The 22,345-nt window shown below is 35.4% G+C and overlaps 1 protein-coding gene across 2 annotated transcripts in view; it reads left to right on the top strand.

The window, feature by feature from the left end:
* Positions 1-22,345, top strand: part of LOC150107697 (coiled-coil domain-containing protein 112-like) — a 203,512-nt gene that overhangs the window by 96,366 nt on the left and 84,801 nt on the right. For both annotated transcript variants that reach the window (XM_090391470.1, XM_090391471.1), the window contains one exon: positions 14,938-15,010. In XM_090391470.1, the coding sequence (XP_090247596.1) occupies positions 14,938-15,010 (73 nt within the window). The remainder of the gene's footprint in view (positions 1-14,937; positions 15,011-22,345) is intronic.

Raw genomic sequence — 22,345 nt, 5'->3', positions numbered from 1 at the left:
ATTATTCTCTTGTATGTAAAGGAAAGATAAAACATTCTTTTATGCAATCATTAACAAAAATAAATTTTTAAGGATTAATAACTAGAATTACAGCAACCTAGATTAAGGATTTTGCCCCAGCAAGAGGCTTTTCCTCAGTCTACATTACTAGCATGTGTAAGAGTATACTTCACAAAATTGAAAAGGGGGGGGGGAGCAAGCTAAGTAGATTACGAACGGACTAAATTAGGATAATAGTATTATAAGTGAGTTTGAGATAAGAGCATAGAGGTATTTTTATATTAGCTCAAGCAGACATGAAGAGAATGAAGTAAGAGGAGAAATGCATTGAATATAAGGGTGACATCATAAACAATATAATAAACTATAAATTACAAATTATGAACATTATTACACCTCTTGTTCATCTATCTGAATTTTCGGCCGAGTTGGATAAAGGGAATGGATACACTATGATAATGTTGTGTTTTTCTAAGGCATTTGATAGGATACCACATGATAGACTGTTGCGTAAACTGGAGAATATGGGATTGGAAGATAATCTATTGACTTGGATCAGAGGGTGGTTGACAGACAGATATCAAAAAGTGGTATACAGTGGGTTTGAATCTGCCAGATTTAAGGTACCCACTAGTGTACCTCAGGGTTCAGTCCTTGGGCCATTATTGTTCAATCTATACATTAATGACATCAAGCAGGGTCTATCATCAGATTTGCAATTGTTTGCTGATGATGTGAAGATAGGTAGAGCAATCAGGGATGCTACTGATATTCAGCAGTTACAAAATGATTTGAATAGACTGGAAATCTGGGCAAAGGAAAATGTCTGTCAATTTAATGTTAGTAAGTGTAAAGTTATGCACTTTGGCATGATTAGAGTTCCAGCGGCATATTATATTAGTGGGGTTATGCTACAAGAAACTGAAGAGGCAAGGGATCTTAGTGTATTGGTGGATAAGAATTTAAAGTTCAAAGGTCACAGCAAAAGTTGCAAATACAACTCAGAAGATAATTGCTATGGTGAAGTGAACCTTGACATGTAAGGATAAGGAAGTAATTTTGCCTCTTTATAAGGCTTTTATAAGACCACACCTGGATTACTGTGTGCAGATTTGGTCTCCCAGGTTCCAAGGGTGGAATGGGTGCAAAGAAGAGTTACAAAGATTATATCCTGATTATGAGATTTAGATTATGAGGACAGATTGCAAGTATGTGGATTGCAGACTCTGGTTAATAGGAGAAAGATGGGTGATATGATAGAGGTCTTTTTGGAAGGCGGGAAGAGAACACGGGGGCATCCATGGAAATTAAGTTTTTTCACAGTCAAGAAAGGGGTAAGAGTTGGATTTTTTCCCCAGAGAGCAGTGAGTGCATCTAGTGTGAATGAATTTAAGAGAAAGTATGATATCTGGGTTGGGTAATTTACAGCCTCCCTCGATGAGTCCTTGGCTCCCTGGAGGTCTCAGATAATAATAATACAAATAGTGTTTCCTGGGGGCAAAAATTCACGATATTAGCCACGCCATACGTGGAAATTGTAAAACATGAGGAATTTTCTATCAAGAAGGGATATTTGTGGAACTACAAGGTAGGTGATTATGACATGCTTAGGAAGAATCTTAAATCTGTACCATGGCATAAAACACTGCAGGTAAGGATGTGTATGGGATATAGTTAAGGGTCATCTAGAGGAAGCGGTACTAAATTGTATACCTAGGGTAAGGAGAGTTAATCGAGCAGGAGTTAGATGGATGAGTAATATCATTAAGCACAAGCTGCAGATGAAGAAAATGCTTATGCAAAAGGATAAATCGAAGAAAATGATAGTCTTTGTTGGTACCAATGATTTGAGAGGCGAGAAGTATTCTATGAGGGAGAATGTAAAGGTGTTGTTAGAAGAGGCAAAACTGAAGCGCAAGAAGGTTAAGATTGTGATAGAGGCAAACTGAGGAGGAGGAGGGCATTGATAGCCGATGAAAATATACATGGATTGTGCAGAACGAATAATGTAGAATTTGTGGATCTGTGGTCTGTATTTGTTCAATGCAGATGGACCTCATTTCAATGGTTTAGGTGTCTGGAGAGAGCTTTGTTCACTGAGCATGCTGATGTGCAAATTCAGGAAAACTTAAGCAATTAGAGTGGATGCAAGTGAGTTTGCATGAAGGCACCCATAAAGTTAGTGAGTGTGAGAATGACGAGTAAGGAATCTAGTCTCTCAAGTAAAAATATTAAATTAGGTAATCAATTCAGAAAAGTCAGGGTGGGTGGGGGAATGAAAGGATGTTGCCATTTCTATATACTAATGCCAGAAGTATCAGGAACAAGAGGGGGCAATTTTTAGCATTGATTAGTGCAACCTCACCAAAAGTTATAGGCATTTGTGAGACTTGGCTAACAGCAGATGATGTAGTTAGAGGGATTGAATGTGAAGGGTTTAGTATTTTCAGGGAAGATAGAGAAGATAGGATGTGGGAGGAGTACTGCTGATGATAGCAGATGAATTGCAACCAAAAAGAATAGGAGACAGGTGGAAGTGTGGCTGTTCATTTGAAGCAATCTGCTATGAGATTAAAACCATTAAGACAAAATATACAGTTGGTTGTTACTGTAGGCCAGGGAGTTCTACAGATGATCTGGAAGACATGCATTGCCAAATTAGTACAATGAGTACAGATCAAGTGATGATTATTATGGGGGATTTCAACTATGGAGATATAGACTGGAAATAAGAAAGATCACATGGTAGAAAGGAAATAGAATTTATACACCTGCTAAGAGATTAATACTTAAGGCACCATGTGATGGAGGGGACTAGGGGTGGGAGAGTTATTGGACCTGGTCACAGGATCAGAAGAGCTATCCATAATGAAGTTGATAACATTGCTTGAAATTGGTGAAAATGACCGTACAGTCTTGACTTGGGAAATTGTAAAACATGAGGAATTTTCTATCAAGAAGGGATATTTGTGGAACTACAAGGCAGGTGATTATGACATGCTTAGGAAGAAGCTTAAATCTGTACCATAGCATAAAACACTGGATTTTATAGGTAAGGATGTGTATGGGATATAGTTAAGGGTCATCTAGAGGAAGCAGTATTAAATTGTATACCTAGGGTAAGGAGAGTTAATCGAGCAGGAGTTAGATGGATGAGTAATATCATTAAGCACAAGCTGCAGAAGAAGAAAATGCTGTGGAAGGTATGTAAAGAGAAAGGTGACCAGCAAACTTATGAACAGTACTAGGCTCAGGCAAGAAAGGTGACCAGCATGGCAAGAAAGGCAAAATCAGATTATGAGAAGAATTTAGCCAATCAGGCCAAAGGAAATCCTAAAGAGGTCTTTCGTTATGTGGCAAGTAAGAGGAAGAATGACTGTGGAAGATTAACCTTAATGAGTGATGATGGTCACGAGGGGACAGAAGTGGATAAAATAGTTGAGTTACTGAGTGACCACTTTGCAAGCATATCTTCCTAGTGAGGTTACTGCTTTAACTTATGTGACAGACACTGATGTGGTAACAGAGGTGGATAAATTGGAGGTTCTTACGATATTGCAGAATCTCAATGTAAATGCAACTGTGGGATTATGTGGAATATCAGCTAGGGTTTTGTGAGAATGCACAAGAGAGCTGGCAATGCCTTTGACTTAGCTATTTAATTTAATTCCCAGTTCTGGTAGAGTTCCAAGGGAGTGGAAAGAGGGCAAAATTATTCATTTGCACAAAGGAAGTTCTAAGACTGCAGTAGCAAATTATAGACCAATCAGTATTTCAGGCATGGGGATAAAAGTAAAGTGGTGCCTCGTAGTTTGAACGCTTCTAGCCCTGAATGTTCCAGAGTTCAAACGCTTGAAAATGCAAGAAATTTGATTTGCAGTTCGAACTATAGTCCAACAACTCAGAGTCATATAGCATTAGACAGTTTCGGCATGCCATTGGGCATGTTTCTCCCCCACTAATTTCCCTCACTCACTTCCCCGTGCCTGAGCAGTATGTGTATCTGTCTCAGTCCGCTGTGCATTGTCCCTTACTTTACACAACCTAGTCAGATACGTTTGTGTAGAGAATTTTTAACTGTTTTTGCCATTTTTTTTATTGCCAATGGCATCCAAGAATGTAGAAAGAACAAAACCTAAAAGAAAAGTTGTAGTATCAACAATTGAGATAAAAAAGAAATTATCATGAAACACAAGTGGTACGGTACACGTTTGACAGATCTGGCGATGATGTTTAAAATGTCAAAGTCAACGATAACTAGCATTCTTAAGAATAAGAAAGCAATAAAATCAGCAAATGTGGCTAAAGGTGTGACAACATTGACCTCCACGAGGTCACATGTTATTGAAGAGATGGAAAAAACTCCTTTTAGTGTGGATAAATGAAAAGCGATTATGTGGTGACGTTATTACTGAGAGAATTATTTGTGAGAAAGCCAAACATCTGCATAGAGAACTTAAGAAACGCACACCTGAGACCAGTACTGAAAATGGGGAGTTTAAAGGAAGTAGAGGCTGGTTTGATAAATTCAAAAAATGAACTGAGATCCGTAGTGTTGTCATGCACGGAGAGGGTGCGAGTGCCGATGTAGAAGAAGGGGACAAATTTGTAAAAACCTTTAAGGAGTATGTGGATAGTGAGGGATTTGTATTTCAACAGGTTTTTAATTGCAATGAAACAGGCCTTTTTTGGAAAAAAAGGCCCAAAAGGATCTATATCACAAAAGAAGAAAAAGACAACAATGGGATATAAACCTATGAAATGTAGAATTACTATGCTGTTTTGTGATAATGCTAGTGGACAACAGTGGACTAAAGGTGTGACAACATTGACCTTCAGGGGGTCACATGTTATTGAAGAGATGGAAAAACTCCTTTATCCTATAAGATAAAGCCTTTGCTTGTTTACCATTCTGAAAATCCACGTGTTTTTAAAAAGAATAATGTCATAAAGAGCAAATTCGGTGTTATATGGAGGGCCAACACTGAAGCTTGGGGTTACCAGAGAGTTTTTCACTGAGTGGATTTATCAAGAATTTGCTCCCACTGTAAAAGCTTATCTTAGTGAAAAAAATCTACCATTAAAAGCTCTTCTAGTGATGGACAATGCTCCTGCTCATCCCCCAAATTTACAGGGGGATTTAGTTGGTGAATTCAGTTTCATCAAGATAAAGTTTTTGCCGCCTAATACTGCTTCCATCATACAACCCATGGACCAGCAAGTGATTTCAAACTTCGAAAAATTGTATATTAAGGCTATGTTTCAAAAGTGCTTTGAGATAACCAATACCACAGAACAACTCTTAAAGTAGTTTTGAAAGAGCAACATTCTCATTGCTTTAAGGATCATCGATAAGGCATGGAAAGAAGTTTCTATTAAAACAATGATTTCTGTTTGAAAAAAAAACTCTGGCCAAATTGTATTTCAGTCAGTGAAGTAGTAAGCTGTGAAGAAGAGTCTGTTGTAAATGAAATTGTGTCTTTGGGTAACGCTATGGGATTAGAGGTGAGTGATGAGGATGTAGAGGAGTTAATAGATGATCATAAAACCAAACTGAGCACAGAAGAACTTCAACATCTTCATGATCAACAACAAAAAGAAGTGGAAAAAGAAATTTTTATGGAAGAGAAGGATGCCAAAGGATGCATTTCCAATGCCGACCTTCAAGAATTGTTCTCTGTTTGGGTTAGAACACATGCTATTGTGGAAAATTGGCACCCTAATAAGACAATAGTGACCAGGAATATCAACTTATTCCATGACAACGTGATGGGTTTTTTAAAAATATCAAAGAAAATCGTCAGCGCCAAACAACATTAGATAGATTCTTCTCTGCAGAAAAAAGAGAACGTGAATCAGCATTCTCAACTCTGGCTAAGAAGCAAAAAGAAGATGCTTAACAACAAGAGCATTATTTTCGTCTTTATAATTTTTATATTAAAAAAATATTCTTCACTGTTATTTTTATGTTGTAATAATTAAAATTAATAAAATAAATATAAGATTACAGTCATCCCTCGACTTACGTCCTTTCGAAGATACATCCGTGATCCCATAAGGAAATAAATAACATTCTCGGCTATACTTTCAAACAAGATGCAAGCGAGCGTAAGGTAAAGCATGCACAGTGGCAACAGTGCTTTCAACAGTACCTCTGTTAATTTTGTGTTTGAGAAATGGGTTATTTGTGTATTTTTATCGTTAAATATTTCGCGATGTTTTGTGCAACATGGCCCCCCTACATGCACAATCAAAAAACCTAGTGAAGAATGATAGAAAAAGAGGCAATTGATCATGAAACGAAGTTGCAAATTATAAAGCAACATGAAGCTGATAAGCTGCACAATGTGATCGCACATGACTTTGGATGGTCTCATGCTACAGTGACGACCATTTTGAAAAATAAGGATAAAATCTTAGCAGCTGTGAGAGCATCTGCTTCCATTAAATCAACAATAGTGACGAAGCAACGACAAGGTCATATCTGTGATTTGGAAAAGCTACTTGCATCATGGATAGAGGATCTGAACCAAAAGTGCATACCCCTTAACACTAGGACCATAACTGCTAAGGCACTAAGTCTCTTCAACGTGTTGAAGGAGAAAGTAGGGCCCAATCACGACTATGAATTCAATGCTTCTCTCAGTAAGTTCGTGAGATTTAATCAGAGTTGTGCACTGCATAATGTGAAAATGTATGGGAATCTGCAAGTGCTGAGAAGGCTGCTAAGAAGTTTGTGGAAAAATTGGATAAAATTATTACGGAGGAAAATTATTTGCCAGAGCAAATATTTAATATGTATGAGACGTCCTTGTTTTGGAAAAAAAATGCCCGAGTGGACATTCATCTACAAAAAGCTAAAATCTATATCTAGTTTCAAAGTTCTGAATGCCTGTATTATGATTCTGTTATGGGTAATGTGGCTGGATATAAACTGAAACCATTTGTGATATGGCACAGTGAGAATCCACGAATCTTCAAAAACATTAGCAAGCATACTCCTAGTTCATTATCGGAGCAATAAGAAGAACTCAAAAATTGTTTGAGGATGCCTTAATCAACTGTTATGCGAGTGAAATAAAAAGCTACTGTGCGAAAGAAAATGTAGAATTTAAAATTATATTAATTCTAGATAATGCTCCAGGTCATCCATCTTATAGCGGTGATCTTCACCAAGTTCAAGGTCATGTTTCTCCCTCCAAACACTACTTCATTGATCCAACCGATGGATCAGGAAGTTCTTGCAGTGTTTAAGGCTTATTATCTATGGAGAACTTTTTCACAAGCCATTTCTGCTAATGAAGGAAATAACCAGACTCTAATGCAATTCTGGAAGACATTCGATATTTTTCATGCTATTAATTGCTGTGGCTTGGGATGAAGTGACCTCTCAATGTATGAGTGGCATATGGAAAAAAAAGACATTAAAAATGTTTGTGCATGATTTTGAAAGTTTGTAATAGTGAGCCTAGCAAATAATCTGAATCTCGAAGTGAATGCTGATTACATAATTCAACTCATTGAAAGTTCCCCTGAAGAGTTGACCAAAAGAATTGGTTGAACTGTGCTGAAGAGGAAAAACAAGAGAAGGAACAGGGAAAAGAGAAATAGGAAGAGGTAGTTAAACAATTTACGTTGAAAGGTCTTGCAGAAATGTTCTTTGCGGTTAGCGATGTTCTCAAAATGGCTGAGGACATGGACCCCAATGTTGAATGCTACTTAATAATAGAAACGAAAGTACATGCTGCATTTGCTTGTTATGAACAAATTTATGATGAAAAGAAGAGGAATAAGCAAAGCACATTGGACGTTTTCATCAAAAAACAAAGGTTACACAAGAAGAGCCACAGCCTGATCGTTCACACAGGGAAGGTAATGAAGATATGATTCGGTGATTATTCTCCTATTTTACAGTGGCAGTAACACACAGTACAGTTTTATAATAAGGTTTAAAAATTAGAATGATAGTACCGTATACTTATTACGGTTAAGTCCCTAACCCCTATAACTCTGTTGATTTAATGTATCCACTTACGTCCGATTTGACTTACATCCTGCCGGATGGAACAGAATCCGGACGTAAGTCGAGGGATGACTGTATTTTGTTTAATTTTTTCTAAGTTATTAATATTAAAAAACCTAAAATAGATAAAATTAAAAAAAATTATTGAAATTTTTTGGATATGGGAATGGATTATTTTGCTTTCCATTATTTCTTATGTAAAATCTTGATTCGGACTTCAAACGATTCATAGTTCAAACGGGTTTCTAGAACGAATTAAATACGAACTACGTGGTACCACTATACTAGAAAAATTGTAAAAAAAAGAGAATTTAAGAATGGGTAGATAAAAATATGATACTGTATGAGGGTCGGTCATGCCTTAGTAATTTATTAACTTTTTATAATAGAGTGACAGCTGAGTTGGATAAAGGAAATGGCTACACGATGATTTTGCTGAATTTTGCTAAAGCATTTGACAGAATGGAGCACTGTTACACAAATTAGAACAAATGGGGATGGATATGACTGGTTAAGTGGATTTAGAGGGTGTCTGCTGGGGAGAGGCAGAATAAAAGCGAAAACAGGTAACTAGTGGTGTGGCATAAGGTTCAGTGCGGGGACCATTGCTGTTTAATTTGTACATAAATGATATAGGAAATAACCTGAAAGGAAATATTCAGTTGTTTGCTGATGATGCAAAATTAGGTAGAGTAATAGTTAATATAGTTAATCAAGGTGATGTGAAGAGCTTGCAGGATGATTTAAGTAGGCTGTCAGTATGGGTGTCAGTTTAATGTCGAGAAATGTAAAGTTATCACTTTGGGATAAATAGATTACAAGCTGTTTATCACATTGATGGCACTGTACTCTAGGAAATAGATGAAACTAGAGATTTAGGGGTGGTGGTGGTAGACAGAGAGTTGATGTTTAGAGGACATATTGCTAAGGTAGCACATAAGATTACTTGACTAGTGAAGAACACATTAACAAGTAGTAATAAGGAAGTTGTAATTACTATTTATAAAGCCTTGATATGCCCACATCTGGGTTACTGTGCTCAAGTCTGGTCACCGAGTTTTCTTGGGGATGTGGAAGTGGTGGAGAGGATTCAGAGGCAAGTGACCAAGATGGTGAGTGGTCTGTGGAATGTGCCCCTATGAGGATAGATTAAAGGTGTGTGGATTGCAAAAGTTAGTTGAGAGGAATAAAAGAAGGGATATGATAGAAACATTTAAGTTGCTTAAAGGGTTTTATAGTATACAGCAGGGATAATATTTCAGCACTTGGCTAGAGGGAACAGAACAAGGGGTCATCCCTGGAAGTTGAATAAAGGTGTGGTCAGTAGAGGTGTGAGGACTAGATTTTTTGCTTGGGGAGCGGTAAATGAGTGGAATGGGTTGCCATAGTCAGTTGTGAGTGCTTTTTCTGTTAATGAGTTCAAGGAGAGGTATGATAGATTGGGTCTCATGCAATGAGTCTTCAGACTCCATGGAGATTCTTGTATAATTATAATAATAATCATTACCCCACCTCCTGTCTTTTTTCCTCTATCCTCTACGAAAATACAGTACCCTTTACATTCTATCCCTATATCATTTTGGAAGTTTTTATCTTTCTTTTCTTTTTCCACTTGGTTAGATTATAATAAATTTAGTCATCATCATCATCAAATTCCTGCCATGTATCCTCAAGGGGTGTACAGGATATGACAGTACTACATGAAAAAATTACATCATTACTAACTTCCTATCTACAATTTTCCTCCAAATCAGTCTGTTACTTGTCAAGACTCCAACATTATCAGATATATTTCTATCGTCTAAGGCACTTTGTACCCTATCAATCCACCTATATCTTGGTCTTCCTCTGGGTCGTTTTCCTGCCAACCTGTCAGAGAAAACTTGTTTTGCTAATCTTTCCTCTCCCATTCTATTTAAGTGACCATACCACTTGAGATTAGCTCTGCTAATGCATTCCTGGATGCTGACAATGTCAAGTTCTTTCCTAATATCCTCATTTTTAATATGATATTGCCATTGATGCCATCTGTTCACGCCTCTAATCTTTCTCAGGACTCTCATATCTGCGGTCTCTAGTCTTTGGTCAAGTGTTTTACTTCTCACCCAGCTCTCAGATCCATAAGTTAAACCTGGTTTGAACACTGTCTTGTATACAGCTAATTTAGTGTTCCAACTAATTTCTTTCTTATTCCATATGAATTTATTCAATTGACTTCCCACCATACCAGCTTTGCTGATTCTGTTATCTATTTCTATATTTAATTTACCATCTTCAGTAAAAATTGTGCCTAAGTAGCTGAAATGTTTTACTTGTTCCACAGGTTCTCCATTCACAACACAGTTGACATTTTCAATGATTCTGCCTATTTTCATTGTCTTTGTCTTTTTATTGCTGACCTTCATACCATATCTATTACAACAGCTATTCAATTTAGTCAGAGAATCTTGCAGACTTGTAGCGGATTTATTTAGAAGTATAACATCATCTGCATAAAGCAAAGAGCTGACATTAACATCCCCAATTTTGATATCAGGTTTAATACCGCTTTCCTTCATAATATGATCCATATAGATAATGAATAACAGAGGGGATAATGTACATCCTTGTCTCACACCAGATTTAACATTAAACCATCTTCCTGTACTTCCTTCAATTCTAACTGCTGACTTACAACTCAGATAAAGACTAAGTATTGCTTGATATAATGCCCCATTGACACCATATAACTGCAGCGTATTGAATAGCTTCTCTCTTGGCACCTTGTCATATGCCTTTTCCAAATCGACAAAACTTAAATACAGATCTTTGTTATATTCCCATGCCTTCTCGACTATTTGTTGTAAAGTGAAGATCTGATCCTGACAGCCTCTGTTTGGCCTGAATCCAGCTTGTTCTTCACCAAGCTTTTCTTCCACAATTCTTCTCAACCGTTTCTCAAGTATACTTGCATAGATCTTGCCAGGAACACTCAGTAGGGAAATACCTCTGTAATTCTCACATTCAGTTTTATTTCCCTTTTTATATATGGGTACTATTACAGCTCTACTCCAATCATCGGGAATTCGTCCCTCTGTCCAGGCTTTCTGAACTATGCAGTGCAGCCACTGTGAGACTTTTATACCACCATACTTCAGCATTTCTGGTCGAATATCATCTACTCCTGCTGCCTTTCCACATTTCAAGCCTTTGATGGCTTTTTCTGCTTCAAGTATGGATATGTATTCCTGACTGCATGCCTGGTCAGTGTTTTTTATCACTGTGCTGTCATCACTGCTTGTTTCATTTAGCAGTTTTTCAAAGTAATTACCCCATACTTCAAGGATATCTTTTTCTCCTGTTTTCATGTCACCTTTATCATCTCTAACTACTTTTACAGCACTCTTTCCTCTATTTCTAAGCTTCTTCAACAACCTCCAAAATATCTTACTATCTTCTTGATATTTATTTTCTATGTTCTTACCAAAGTCCCCCCATGACTTTTGTTGAGCTAGTTTTACACAGTGTTTAGCTTTCTTACATTTGCCTCTGTATTCTCTAAGAGCACAAGCTGACTTATTTGCCAGGAACTTTTGATATGCTTTCTTCTTTTCCTTCACTGCCTCTTTAACTTCCTGTGTCCACCAGGGAGTTCTGATTTTTTTATCATTGTAGACAACCTCACCACATGCCTCTCTGGCAGAATCAATCAATGTTTTTTTCAGAGTTTGCCATTGAATCTCCAAGGTTTGATTCCTGTTCTCAAACTCTTTCATTTTCTTTTCAATAATCTTTCTGTATTTTAGTCTACAGTTCACATCTGAGAGCTGCTCAACTTTTATTTGCTTTAAAACTTTCTTACATGTTATTCTTTTCAATATGAAATTCAATTTTATCCTGCTCAAGACTAAATAGTGATCACTTCCAATTTCAAATCCTCTGTACACTCTGGTGTCCTGCACCAGGGAGAAAACATCACTATCAACAATAACATAGTCAATGAGACTTTTCTTATTCCTAGCCTCTTCTCTCCATGTGAATTTGTGCACATTTTTATGTTGGAACATGGTGTTAGTAATAACCAGTCCATGTCCTGAGCAGAAATCCAACAGATATTTGCCATTATTATTAGCTTTGCTCTTTTCTCCAAATTTTCCCAAAATGTTTTTGTATGTCTCACAATCATTTCCTACTCTGCTATTTAGATCCCCAACAAGGACCAACTTTTCCTTTTTCATTGTGTCAGTTGCTTTTTCTAAAGCGTCAAAAAATTCCTCCACTTCTACCTTAGTATAACCTTCTGTGGGACCATAGGCACAAATAAGTCTCATTGTCCAGTTCCCCATTCTCATATTTGCCCACATTACTCTACTTGAGACTGACTGCCATTCAAGAAGACTAGCCTCGTATTTTGTGTTGAATACTATGGCTACTCCTTCTTTTCCTTGATTGTCATTGCCTGAATATAACATTTTGTATTTATTGCTCAGAAAGATCTCACCAGTTTTGGTCTTTTTTGTTTCAGTCACCCCTATTATGTCGATCTGGTACTTATCTAATTCCTCAGCTAGCTCCATTTCTTTGCCATTCAGGCTTCTTACGTTGATAGTACCGATCTTTAACTCTGGTGATGTTGAGTTGGGGTTTGTTTTCAGATTTGTTCCAGTAGCTGACTTTTTGCTGTTCACCCTGGTTCCCTGGCGAAAACAACGGGGGCCTTGTTTAACCGGGCGACGCCCCAGCCGGCATGAAATTTTGTCATGTTGTACCATCATTTTTTATTTTGGTTTAACCAATAAGAATACAATTTGGTCGGCTAAATCCCAAATTGCCAGCCCATCATCGTTCGTTCAGTATCAAAGTAGATACCCAACAGGGTGCTCCACGGGAAGGTGAGGATTGGACATTAGGTCAGAAGCCCTGGTCGGTTCTCCGCATTCCTTTAAAGGCTATGTGGAGGTCTCCTCTCAGTTATATAGCTATCCTTTATCCTCATTCCTGAATGTACTTCAGGTGCAAATTTTGTTCGCTTACACTTGGATAAAGGATTAAACTAAATTTATTATAGTCTAACCAAGTGGGGAAAAAAACTTCCAACATCTTTCTCTAAATTCAGAGTAATTTAATAATAAGGTGGTACACCTTTTTTGGCAACTCGTATAGGTAAATATGACTTCTCTATTGCTTCTGCCTTAGTATCACCACATGTAGGTCAGGCTCCCACTGACGAGACCTCAATAAAGGTCGAAACCAGTCTGGGTAGTGGCCCTTCCTTTATTGCATAGCATTATACATGTCCACAAGAGATGTGCTTTGCATTATGGGAAATAGTAAGACAAGAAGTGATGAGAGCTTGGTCCACCTTTATCACATTTTCCTCATTCCTGAAGATACTTCTGGCACAAACTTTGTTTGCTTACACTTGGATAAAGGATTGAACTAAATTTATTATATCATTTTCTGTCAATGAGGTCTTACTGATGCTTATAATTTTCAGCTAAATCGATCTGACCAATGTCCAAAACTCATCTCCCTCATTCCTGATACTTGTTGTGTTCTTATACATGCATTTCAACATCCTCTTGTACCCACTGTTACCCTTGTGTAATGTCATTACCGATTCATTCGAATCGGTAATGACAATCGGAAACCTGTGAAATCATATTCAGCATTGCATAAGTACACACCCACACACTCATTTATCACAGGAATGGCCAGTCGAATGCTTGGATTCATCCCCCCCCCCCTCCTGATATGTTTAGTTTCCCTGGTTTTGCACTTCCAGATTCTCTCTGAACAATGCTTTCTCGAGACATCTAACTCCAAAATCATTTAAATGTAGTCCTTTCATTCATCATCACTCCATACATAAAAAAAAAACTGCACACTATACTTCCTGCACAATTTTCTCATTGACTCATTAGCAATCATGATCCTTTTCAACTCTGTCCCATCATACTGAGGCAGCAGACTCACAATTTTTTACTTTTTTACATATCATTTTTGCTTCTTTGAACAGCTCTTTCATCTGGATGAAAGAATGTTATATTTTGGAAGAAATTCAAGTCATTTTTTTGTTTTCTTTCATCTACAAAAAGAAAAGACATGAATCATACATGTACACAAATCAGAAGTGTTTCTGAGCTGCATTTCAAGTAAAATTAAGCATAATGAGTATAGTGAAATGTGCTGCCATATTTTCTGATGAATTATGTCAATATGGATTGACATGAAAACATGTAGTCCATATGAATGACAAATACTGTATTATTCTGCCAGATATACCTCATAAACTTATGAAGTATATCTCAGGACTTTCTTTGGTTTACTATTCACTAGAAAAAAGTTCAGATTTTCGCATGCTATTCATACAGTTGTTATCCAATTATAAAAGCAATAAATAATAAATAGATTATCTGCCTGTTTATTTCCCAAAGGAAGTAAACAGGCAGATAATCCCTAATTATCTAAACTTTTAGAAATCAATATGCAACTAGCCTCCACCAGTAGCTGAGCTCATGGCTGTTTGGTAATTTTGAACACAGGCACCTTTTTGCAGGTGCCTTTGTATCCTCTTATTATAAAATTCATTATAAAATGGAAGCATCATTCACTATATTTTTATAATGAATTTCCATTCCAATAAAGTGCAAGTTTTTCCTCTTCTTTTCTTTTTCAAACTAAAGCTTTCATTAAAACAAGTGGCTTGATAGAAAACAAAGTATAATTTTTATTGATATAAAACCCAAATATTATTGCTAACAGCTAGTATTTTTTTTTTCCAGTTAACATTTAATCACATATATAAGATTAAGTATAATTTCATAAGATATGGGAAATGGCAAGTAAGTTAATAAGCAACATTAATATAAGAATCTACCTGTCAACCTGAAACTTCACTACCATGTATTCATTGGTGCTTCATATATTTACAGCTAATGAATGCAGAGCACTTCAGAAGAATATGAAAAGCACTATCAGTACATTACAGAGTCAACATTGTTTAGTGTAAGTATAACTTTAATTCATTCTGAATTCAATATTATAGTTATGAATTTGTTTAGCTTTGGAAATAGTCCCTAATAAAAGCGTTTATAGCAAATCTCGGTCCACTGGCTGAGTGGTTAGCGTATCTGCTCTCCAGCCAAAAGGCTGTGGGTTCAAATCCTGCCGTGGGCATGGATGTTTATGATTGTCTGTGAAAATACTAGTGGTGGTGGTCGGCAGTAGATAGCATTGTAGTCAGTTGGTGAATTGAGTGGTGGAGACAGAGTTGTAGAGCAGTTGCCCTCTCTCGATGAGTCCTTGGACTCCCTGGAGGTGTCAAATAATAATAATAATAATAATATATATCCCAGATTTGGAAATGAAGACAATGATATGATGTTTGGTATGAAATTTGATCATGGTTACCTCCCTCGATGAGTCCTTGGACTCCCTGGAGGTGTCAGGTAACAATAATAATAATTACTGGCAAAAAATGGGGTTGGATTTTAAATAACATAAAAATATAAAACCAGTGAATAAGATGAACTGCATGAATTAAATATAAGTAAAAGAAATGACAAAAGACAATGATTCAAAAATTACAGATTTAAGAAAAAAGGAGTTGAAAAATTAAAAACCTGTACATAAACAATTTAAGATTTGCAGATGACATTGTACTATTTTCTAAAACACCTGTAGAGCTTAAAAAAATGATTAAAGAATTAAGTACAGAAAGAAATAAGAGAATATAATACAAAGAAACTAAAAGAAACTATTGAAAAAAAGTAAAACCATCGAAACTACCATGAGAATAAACACTTACAGAAAGGAAAAGCACAAAAAATCAATATTAAAGGCAAGAATGGTAAATTGATCCAGGAAAGACAAAAATAATAGAAAGAATCTAAGAATTCTACATGAATTTATATAGCTCTAAACACCCCAATCAGGACATTGAAATTCACTATGAAGTGGAAGTACATCAGTATTGATTGAAGAAATAGAAAAAGCCTTAAAAGAAATGCCAAATAATAAAAGCCCTGGACCAGATAAAATTATAGCAGATATGATACGACATGAAGGAAGAGAATTACTAAAAAAAGTTCAAATGCTTTTTAATAAATGTTTGAGAGGATCTAAAATCCCAGGCGACTGGAACAAATCACAAACAGTCATAGTATACAAAAAAGGAGATCATACAGATCTAAAAAACTACAGACTAATCAGCCTGCTTTCATATATGTATAAATTATCCACCAAAATATTAGCCAATAGGATGAAAAATAAACTGGAGTTCTCACAAACAAAAGACCAAGTAGGATTCAAGAGTGGATATTCAACTAATGACCACCTCCAAACTATTAACGAAATAATAGAAAAAAACAAATGAATACAACATACCACTTTGTTTGGCATGTATAGATAATGAAAAAGCATTTGATACACTAGAAAGAACAGCAATAATAGAGACACTAAATAATCAAGGTATTGAAAAACCATATATTCAACTAATACAACATATATACCAGAATACAACAAGTAATATACAATTAAATAATCTAAAAGCAAAAATTAAAATAGACAGAGGAATAAGACAAGGAGATACTATGTCACCAATATAATATTCAATACTTGCAATATTTAAAAATCTAAATTGGAAAAAAAAGCTATCAGAATAAATGTTTAACTTTTAATTTTCAGGAAATGACAATGTATACTAGAATATTAATTAAAAACTTTAATCAATACCTTCCTATATTTCAGCAATGTTACATTGCCATCATCAGGGATCACAAAAAACAATGATATGTGCACACTAGCACATAACACTGAGCAAATGAGGCTGAATAAAGGCAACAGAAGTCGGGCCTAGTCCTAAACGGTGTCCCCCTAGTAGGCTAAATTGGGTTGTCTTGGCCGTTGGGCTGATGATCTTAAAACATATGCTTCCTAAATTTGGGGCAGTTTCATGAATGCAAATTTGTTGAGGTTTGAAAAGTTTTTCAGAGTTGAGGCAGATTTGAGGAATAGTCTTTCATGCTTGTATTTGCTGCGATGAAATAGAGTGCCCTTCCAGCGTATCCAGAATAAATGGTCAATATCTAAGCAATGTAAGATTGCAGATGACATTTTACTATTTTCTAAAACACTTGAAGAGCTAAAAGAAATCATTAAAGAATTAAGTACTGAAAGAAACAAGTCTGGTCTCAATATAATTGATAAAACTAAAATATTGTACTACAAAAATATAAACTACTACAACCAAAATATAGCAATAAATGACAATGAAATATAAAATGTAACTAAATTCAAATATCTAGGTCAAATAATTAACATAAGAAAGAAATTGGGAACATGAAATATAACAAAGAATAAACCAAGGATGGAGACAATTTGGAAAATGCAATAAAATTTTAAAGAAAACACATCTATCTCTCTAAAAAGCATATGAACAATGCATCATACCAGCTATGACGTATGGAGCCGAAATTTGAGGCATCACAAGAAGATTGGAAAATAAATTAGGAGCTGCACAGAGAAATATGGAAAGGTCAATGTTAGATATAAAAAGACTAGATAAAGAAAAAGAACATAGATATCAGGGAAAAAACAAGGTTAAAAGACATCATTAAAGAAATTTTAAAAAATGGAGATGAGCAAGACACATTGCAAGACAGGGAGAAACGATGACCGGACAAAAATTTGTTCAGAATGGAAAGTATGAGAAGGTTCAGGAAGACCTGGCAGACCATCAACAAGGTGGAGAGATGAACTACATCATTTGATGGGAAACGACTGGATCCGAGACAGAGAAATGTGGAAAAATATGAAGGAGATCATCGACCAGCAGTAGACGGATAAGGATCGATTATGATGGTGACAAATGAATGCAGCAGTCTGATAGCATGTTGGCTGTTTTGGAGAAATCATCATCAGATAGCAGAGAATTTGAAAACTAGCTGTGAGCTTGTTATGTAGTTATTCAGCTAAGTTTCACATTCTTCACTATTGTTTTTAGCATGTTGATTTTTTTGACCAAAAACAAATGTAACAAAAATAACTAACAATGGGTTTATAGGTTGTAATAGTTATTAATTAAACTTACTAGTTTAAGGCATCTCTCAACTATTTAAACACTGTCTCAACTCAAATTTTTTCCATTGGAATGGGAAAATCTACAAACAACTATCTGGCCTTTCAATGGGAAATTCAATGGGCCCTTCAAATGGGAATCTCATCCATGTGCTGAGTTATTCATGGAAAACTTGGAACAAGAAATCTTTTTCAAATCCTAAACAATCACTTTGATGGAGATACATAGATGACATATTTATAATATGGAAACACAGTGTGGCTGAGTTGCATGATTTTCTTTCATCTATTAACTCCTTCTACCATAAAATCATGCCCTGCTTATTGGAGGTCTAAGTAACTGGAAAAAAAAAAACTTTTGTTTGATCTCTAGCGCAGGGTTTCCACACTAGGTAAAAATTAAATTAAAAATGCAAAAAAAAAAATTATAAAATTAATAAAAATAGAGAAAAATATCCCTAACCCATCCACAGTATGAATGTATTATAGGTTTACGAAATAACCTTTTGTGGATGGGAGCTACATAAAACTTGAAAAAAATGAACCTTCAGATAAATTCAGAGTTAAAAGAGGGAGAAGAAAATATTCTAGATGAGACTAATCAAAAATGATGTAAAACTATAATTAATATCTCCTATGAAATAGGCAGAATTATTTCCTATACAAGAAATGACAAACTCTCAAAAGAAACTCAAGATTTGTTAAGCAAACACTGAGAATTCAAAAGGAATGTTACTAGAAGAAATTCAATAGAATATTCAGAATTATGCAAAACAATCAGAAAAAGAATGACAGATGAAATATAATCCTTTAATACCAAAAAAAATAAAAGAAACCATTGAAATGAATAAAAATATGAAAGTTTTGTGAGGAGCTTTTGACAATAGAAAACTGTTATGGGAAAAGAATGCAAAATAATCAGAGATAGAAATGGAATAATAAAGAGAATTAAGGAAGATTATGATTAGCTGTACAATGATAAAGAAAGAAATTTAGAGGCAATCATCTTCAAGAAGATTTCCAGTTCCAAAAGTTATGAGAGAAGTTGAAGTAGCTTTGAAAACAGTGGCTGACTACTTCTCAAGACTCTTCACACTTTGTTTAAAATAGAGAAATATCCCAGGAGAAGCATGGAATAATGCATTAATAATAATTTTTCTGGTGAATAGGAGAATGTTAAAAATTATAGATCCATTAGTTTATTATCAACAATATACAAAACATTTACAAAAGTAATAAATAACAGAATACTACAACAGCTCGAGTATATGCATTCAGAGGAGCAGACAGGGTTTAGACATAATTACAGTACAGTTGATGAAATCCATAGTTTTAGGCAAATTATAGAAAAGACAAATGAATATAATAAATCCCTCTATATTGCCTTTGTGGATTTTGAAAAAGCATTTGACTCCATCAAATTCCTTCGCTATCCTAGAATCACTCTTAAAACAGGAATAGAAGAAACATCTATAGAAACTTTGAAATACATATGTAGCCATATCACCTCTGATATTAAACTGCATAAGAAAAGTTCCAATGAATAGAGGAATAAGACAGGGAGATACAATATCTCCTAAACTCTTTGCATAAATCTGCCTTAGAGAAAGTTTTTCATGAATTGAACTGGAAGAATGGAGGAATTAAAATGAATGGAAAGATTCTAATTCGTCTGTGTTTAGCTGATGATATTATTATTATCCCAAAATCCCCATGGAGTCAGACTTGTTGCAGTAGGTTCTTTTGTCATGCACACAGCTCATCATACCATGACTTAAACATATTTAAATTTTCTGCAAACATCATGCTCTTAGGCAATGCATTCCAATCATTCACAACTCCAATGCAAAATATCTGCTTCTCACTCCCTTGCTCACACCTTACTTATACAGCTTCCAGGGATGATCTCTTGTTCTCTTCCCTATCATTCACCATTTTATGAAAAACCTCTTCAACGTTAATCCTATAACAACCCCTTACCAACTTGTATGTCTCTCTCTCATATAAAACCACTTCCCTCTGTCTGCAAATTGCATCTTCTCAACCTTTCTTCATACTCAACATTCCAGAAACCAGAAACTATCTTAGTCAATTGCCTCTGGACCGCAATATATCTTCATCCTTTTTAGAATTGTAAAATCTCACACGAGATTCGAGTTTGAATCTCATGTGAGATTTATCGAGTTCAGTTTTACAAGGATGTCAAATCAAAATATTAAAGAAAATTCGATGTATTGTTTTGTTTTTGACTACCTTTTCTATCACACTATTATCTTTTATCCTTCTTGACAACCTCCTGATATCTAATCTTGCATTCTCCCTGTTCTTACTACCACTACCAACTCTTTTGCTTGCTTACTCCTCATGTCTAATGCCTCAATCACTCTGTTCATTTTACCTCCCAGAAAACAAACCTTGTACATCTGCTCATTTACTGCACCTCTAATAATCAAATCTGCATACAATGCCAATCGTAAGCCTTTTGTTCCCATCTTGTTCACTCTTTCATACATATTTACAGTTCTCTTCATTTCACTCTGCATCTGCTTCATCTCTTGCCTCATCTTCGTTAACTCAGCTGTCAAATCTTGTATCAGTTTTCCCTATTATCTACTCTCACTATCTTTTTGTCAGTCACACGTGGTTTGCCACCAACCTTGCTTGCCATCTTACCATTAATTGTACTCTTTATCAACATCATTATCATACACTTTATCGCTAGTCAAACTCTTTTTCTCGCTATCCCTTCCATACACTTTCTGAAACATTCACACAATGTTCCTCAACTACTGTTTCATTTATGATACGATGTTCTGTACTCATATTTAAACAAGCTTCATGGTCCATCAGAATATCACACTTCCTATAACCTGCACTCACTCCTTTCTCTTATTCAGCCTCTCGACATAAACATTTGTGATATCTTCCCACACATACATATTACATTCACAGCAGCATGCCATTTTTGAAAAGGCCACACCATTCACTTTAATCTTCTTTTGCTCCAACCTACACAATGATCTGCCTTTCACCATCATGTGGTATTAGAGCACTAACAAGAAACAGTGAAGTTAATGTAATATTGCCTTCGAAATTTAACCGAACACCGTGTTCCACACTCAAATATCCCCCCCCCCCCTTCAACACACAATCTACAAATTAGACAATATCACCACACATTAAATATAAAATTTACTTATCTTTTTGCAGCCCATGCAACAACCATCACTGCTCTCGCCACCTAGTGGCTGAAATGTAGTTTTCTTGGCAGAAGATGCAGATGACTTTGAAATAAAATTAAGAAAATTAGACCAAGTGTCCATCAATTGGTTGAAGATAAACAGAAAGAAAATGAAAGTAATGATGAATGACAATTTAAACACAAAAAAGAATTATACTGGAAGATTATGCATTTTATATATATATATATATATATATATATATATATTTTTTTTTTTTTTTACACAGGGTGATCAAAATTCTAGTATCTTCCTTTTTAAGGCCTTGTAGAGTGCTATCAAGTGATCCAGATGCTGTGAAATTTTCCAGGAAATATGTTGTACATCATGCAAAAGCAATATCTGAGAAGAAAAAAAAAGTTAGTTCCAAATTCCAAAATTCACTGCCAGTGGAGTTGTAAACATGAAATGCATGGAATTTGTCATATCATGCAATTTGGCAGGTGCTAGGAGGGTTTAAAAAAATGGACACAGGATTTTTCTCTTGATTCTGGTTGTTAATACTGTCCACAGTGATGGCACTAACCTTGCCCCAAAGTGCTTTGCTCATTTTCATGAGCAAAGCACGTCGGGGGCCAAATTATCATTCTGTCTCTGAGTCAAGGGCCTGACCAAATTATTAAATAAAATAAATTAATATTAAATCAATTAAAACAAGTTGCTACTTCATATTTCATTTATTTATAATATAATGCTTTGGTATAAAGCTCTACATAAATTTTATAATATAATGAACGACATAACAATTTAATGTGAAGATTCGCCTTGTACTTCAACTATGAGACTATCAATATTGACGTTAATATTACTTAAGGATAATCACATAGAATTTTTGAGGTTTTTGTCCGTTATTCTTGTCCGAATTTTTGATTTATTGTATTTCATCCTCGAAAAAAACTGTTCACACATATATGTGCTGCCGAAAAGACAAATGATTTTTCTTGAATAAATCATTTGTCTTTTCGGCACTTGAATAAAAATCCATCAAAGCAATGTTGTTAAATTGTGATTTTAGCACTAAATC

Source organism: Typopeltis vanoorti, chromosome 4 (assembly GCF_054136105.1).
Source record: "Typopeltis vanoorti isolate ZY-2024b chromosome 4, IOZ_Tvanoo_1.0, whole genome shotgun sequence".
Lineage (NCBI taxonomy): Eukaryota > Metazoa > Arthropoda > Arachnida > Uropygi > Thelyphonidae > Typopeltis > Typopeltis vanoorti.
This window is presented reverse-complemented; position numbering and strand designations above follow the sequence as displayed.